At 34.4% G+C, this 5,009-nt stretch overlaps 1 protein-coding gene across 2 annotated transcripts in view; it reads right to left on the minus strand.

Moving 5' to 3' along the window:
* The window catches only part of LOC101510813 (SH3 domain-containing protein 2), a 5,338-nt gene extending 769 nt beyond the window's left edge, over window positions 1-4,569 (minus strand). Inside the window, exons 1-10 of one of the 2 annotated variants that reach the window (XM_073369309.1) lie at window positions 4,478-4,569; window positions 4,183-4,341; window positions 3,150-3,272; window positions 2,978-3,047; window positions 2,377-2,528; window positions 1,227-1,328; window positions 727-927; window positions 543-605; window positions 261-413; window positions 93-167 (exon numbers count right to left, since the gene is read on the minus strand). In XM_073369309.1, the coding sequence (XP_073225410.1) occupies window positions 93-167; window positions 261-413; window positions 543-605; window positions 727-927; window positions 1,227-1,328; window positions 2,377-2,528; window positions 2,978-3,047; window positions 3,150-3,272; window positions 4,183-4,242 (999 nt within the window). In that variant the 5' untranslated portion in view covers window positions 4,243-4,341; window positions 4,478-4,569. Of the gene's footprint in view, window positions 1-92; window positions 168-260; window positions 414-542; window positions 606-726; window positions 928-1,226; window positions 1,329-2,376; window positions 2,529-2,977; window positions 3,048-3,149; window positions 3,273-4,182; window positions 4,388-4,477 lie in introns of those variants that run through there. The other variant, XM_004500719.4, reaches the window with a different exon arrangement.
* Between the last annotated feature and the right edge of the window lie 440 nt (window positions 4,570-5,009).

Consider the following 5,009-nt stretch of genomic DNA (forward strand, 5'->3'; position numbering starts at 1 on the left):
TATATATATATATAGAGAGAGAGAGAGAGAGAGAGAGAGAGAGAGAGATTTTTGTCTGAAAAAAGATATGATAAATTCCGTAAATCACAAACCTTTCGAATGACAATATAATCCCCAACTGATAAATTCAGCTCAATTTCAGACTCAGCATGATAAGGAAATAAAACCTGCACGAGTAAAATGTGCAAGAGAAAGTAAAATAAGCAGTCAAATATTTTTCAACACAGTATCTGTAACCTTCTTACAAGAAACGGTCTAACCTCTCCTAAGAAGTAGCCCATACTGTCTGTTACGCCATTACGTTCCTGAGAAGCATAGACACCATTCACTTCTTCATATGATGGAGGTGGTGGCATGTTGTTATCCACACTAGGAGTAGGAGGGGCTTCAATACGCTGCCGTTCTGATATCATCTATCATTACATATAAACATAACACCTAATCATACCTTGATATCAAAAGAAAATGATGAAACAAGTGGCATATTTGACTTCTATATGGAGAATAGAATGAAAAATAGACCAAGAGTCACCAACACTTACCTCTCCCTCAAGATGATCAAGTATTTGGAGCACTCTTTGGTGGTAGGCACGCTCTGCTTCAACCTTCGTATTAAAAAATACATTGCTAAAGTTTAGTTTGAGGAATAATGTTCTATAAATAATCCAAGATTTCACAAGAACTGAATATTGCAGGTTGCAGCATCATATGGTGAAAATGTAATACCATAGCTATAAGACGCTGGAGGGTTAACCTCTGTTGCTGTGCTTCAACGGCAGTCATTGCTGCAGCTGCTTCCTTCCCCAATATGGCCATGTTTGACTTTAGGTCTTGCAGCTTTGCTTCAGCTGCTTCCAGTTTCATAGCATTCTCAGCATTGCCTGGTGTTTCCCTAACTTTTGCCTGGCGTTTAGAAACTTCAATAGCCTGTCTAGGTTTAAAAGACAGAGTAATTACAAAGTTCATAGAAACAAAGAATACCCTTAAATTAATTCATTAATATTGTAAGAGATAATTATTATAATTAGGAGTAGATTAGTAAATCTATTTATTTTTTTACATGAAACCAAACAAAATTAAATGAATTTACCTATTGTCCTTAATAAATGTGAAAATATGTATTTTCGCTTATAATTGAGTCCAAAGTAGTATTTACTTATATTCATACATTTAACAAAATGGAAAATAAAAAGCCGGCAATTACTGAAAAATGATATTCAAGATACCTGGGCTTCAGCATCCTGTCGCATTCTGTCATAACGTTGAGCAAGATGCCTAGCATCCTCCAAAGGAGCACCCATCACCATTGCTCTTAAGGGCTCTGCAACCTATAAGCATCAGTCAGGCAATACTTCTTCAATGTTCAAATAAAGATGGCAAGCAAGCATATGCTGTAGAAGTTAGCATTGAGTCGGCATATAAATAAATGCAGTGAGAAAGATTTACTAAATGAATGTATATGGGATATTAATTAGTAAGTTTGATTCAGAGTTGGACTTGGACCTGGCCTAGATATTCGCTCGCATGCAGGTTAATTAAAATTAAAACAGTTCAACTAGTGTTAAAAACAAAACATTACTTATATATATTCAGATTGAAATATGTACAATTCTGTATATTCCATTCAGGAAGAAATCCAAGAATTACATATATGAAACCATATTTGAATCCTGAACTGAAATCACACAATTACAAGTGGTGGTTGTATGATGGCTTGTGCATAGCACTAAAGAAAAGGTCTTGGTCAAGGCAGTGTTGTCAAATTGCCGCCAAGGTGTTAAGGCATGGAAGATTCTGTATCGTTCTTCATAAGCTGCAAAACCATATTTATATGGCGGATTTCTGGTTGGCCGTCATAATCCGCCATTGATAACACCCTCAATGTCACAAGTCTCTTTTATTTCTCCCTTTCAGAAAAATACATAGTATATTTATCAAGCAGATTGACTTGGAATAATTGTGTAATATATAAATGAAGCCAAATCCAAGGATAGAATTTGAATGAAAATGGTATAAATGTATACAATAGAATCGGTACCAATACTTAAGTTTCAACTGAACAGACTACTGTAGAGGATTCAGGAACTGCCAAAAAGAAAAATAGAAAACAAAAGAAAGAATACTCGTGATTTTAATCTATCATGGTGAAGCTTGGACTAAAAATAAGCTGCAAACTAAAAAAGGAACATAAGCAATATCCATCTAAGTAATGAAAATTTTAACATTAAAAGGGTCAGTGGAAATCTACATTGTTTCAGCACAAAATCATAACTATTGGTGTGAAACTTGGTCTCATAACTCTGTGTATGAATTATGATGTGCATGTGTGTGAGTGTGTGTGTGGGCACTTGTGCACATATATTTGGGAGTAGATACCTGTGTGCCAAGAGCTTTTAGTAAGGTCCCACGTTCCTTCTCCATTTGTGCACGGGCACGTGCATAATTTAGTGCAGCTCTTGATAAGGTACTACCACTGGTACATGTATTTTCTGAACCATATTTCCTGCTATCTTCTGACAACTTTGTTCCTGTAAAATAACATCTATAGAAATTAGAAATTCAATAACAATATGATAGGAACTTGTATTGATACTTAAATAAGATCTAATGATATGATAGCTACCCTCCCTAGCTAGCCACCAATTCACCCCTGAAGTTCTTGTCTGCCTTCACACTATTTACCAACCCCTACTTATTCATGTTTCCTTTCCTCTCCCATCGTTGCAAAATTATCCTCTCCAATAGCCAGTTGTGACGCGTACATTCTGCACCACTCTCCCACCCCTGTTTCCTCCTTACTCCCTGGAGCATTCCTATGTATACACTCATACATAATTTCCATTGTCCCAACACCCAGCCCTCTCCAGCCCACCCTCCTTTTTTCTTATATACACGCGCTAAAGGCCCATCATGCCCTAAGTTCTATAAAATAACTGCAAAAAAATTCATGAGAGCTTCACCAACCAATATTACTAACCTATTTCAACTTGCTTTGATCCAGTAACAATATAACCTTCTACTCCACGGACAATATCCCTTTGATAATGCTGAAAAGATTAACACATTTCATCATCAATCAAGCAAGAAGGGTATAAGTTGAGATGAAACAGAGACAAAATTAGAGGATAGGTACAGAAAAAGCAAGTAACCTTTCCTGCACGTGTCGATATGTAAAGCTTCTCAAGTTTCTGATGTTGCTGAAGCTCTACCTCATCAGTAACCATATTATCCGAACCTCCATATCCCCCAGCCCCAAACTGTTTCAGCACAGCCTAAACCACAATAATTGTGATTAATGGTTAACATCTCAATAGAGGAAGGTAGCCAGAGTAAGGAACAGTGGAGAGCGGGAGCAAGAAATGAATTGAATATTTTCATCAAATTAAAAAACTTCATTGAGAGAGAGAGAGAGAGTGAGTATGGCTATGGGGGAAGATAATATAATCTTAAAGCAAAGAATCAGCTTTTTTTTTTATTTGTGTTCGTTCCTATGAAAAATTACAAAAAAGAGAGGCAGCCCAATAATGCAGACCATAGTCATATGAACATCTTTTGTTTTTTTGAAAAAATAGTGGAAGAGCTGCAACACTAGAAATTTCCAGGAGATCACGTATCCTAATACTACTGTTGTTCAAGCACGCTTAACTACGTAATTTTGACAGGTTCCAGTGTATTAGTGTTGGCATGAATGCACCTATTATTTTAATTAAGATCCCTAATGTCTCCTAGGGAAAGGTTATAGTTATTGTAAGATACGTAGGTTTAAACCCTTTTTGTTAAAAATTCCCTATCTTTATGGACTCAAACAATAATCATACTGGCAACATGGCTTATGAAGACACAAAATAGCATCTAGGCAGTAAGCCTGTGATGATGGATGAATCAGTCGCTGTGTAGGATACTATAGCAGCTCATACGCAAAGTATCTAATATTTTATGTTTAGAAATGCATCCAATTAATACTAAGATATATTCATCCGTGAAATATAAGATCACAGCATGGCATAATAGCATAGCAAATAACAAAATTGGTTGGCTAAGCATGTAGAAAGTAATTTTGCATAAAGTAGAGAATAAAAAGGCGAAATGATTTGGTAGGAATGGAAGGGATCTTGTATTTGTGTGAATCGAAAGCGAATAAAATGAAATAGGTATTGTTATTATGAGAGAAAGAGAGGGAACCTGTTGTTGGCGAGCGACTTGTTCTCGAAGCTTGGAGGCTTGTTTTCTGATAGCTTCCATTCAATTTCGAGAACGGAACAGAAAAAGATGCCGATTGATGGAAGCTCTTATTAATCGCACACTTTTGATTTGATTTCAGTCGGAAACAGACACACACAACTGACACCACCAGCAACACAGTTTGTAATTTGTACCGATCGAGAGAGAGAGAGAGAGGACAAACAGAGGTTTTTAAAATGGAAATTATTTACTACTTCGTGTTTTTTTGAAAATGGGAGAAATTTATTATTATTACCAGTTCAAGTACAGCGGTTGATTTTTCATGTTTTCTTCTGTCGTCTGTATTTCTTCGTCTTTGAGTCTCCCCACATTTGTTTATTTTAATTTATTTTGAAAATCAAAGTATTATATATACATATATATATAGCTCTATTTTAGTTGGCTGTGGCCGTCTTTATAGTTTTCTTTTTTAATGAACTTTGTTTTTATATTTTGCTCCTACTCGATGAAATAATATTTTCAGTTGAATAATTTTAAATGATTTAAAGACACACTTTAATAAAATATAGTAATCATTTAAGTTATATTTTATTTCTAACTTTAGATAATTGTTTGTAAGTTATAATTTTTATTGACTTTTAAATATTTTATTGTACTGTTATTTATGGTTGGATTTAATGAAATGACAATACTTTTTTAATTTGTGGGAATTTAGACTTATGTTTAGAGATGTACTTGCATTTAATATTTAAAATGTTTATATATATATATATATATATATATATATATATATATATATATATATATATATATATATATATATATAT

This window comes from Cicer arietinum, chromosome 5, assembly GCF_000331145.2.
Source record: "Cicer arietinum cultivar CDC Frontier isolate Library 1 chromosome 5, Cicar.CDCFrontier_v2.0, whole genome shotgun sequence".
NCBI lineage: Eukaryota > Viridiplantae > Streptophyta > Magnoliopsida > Fabales > Fabaceae > Cicer > Cicer arietinum.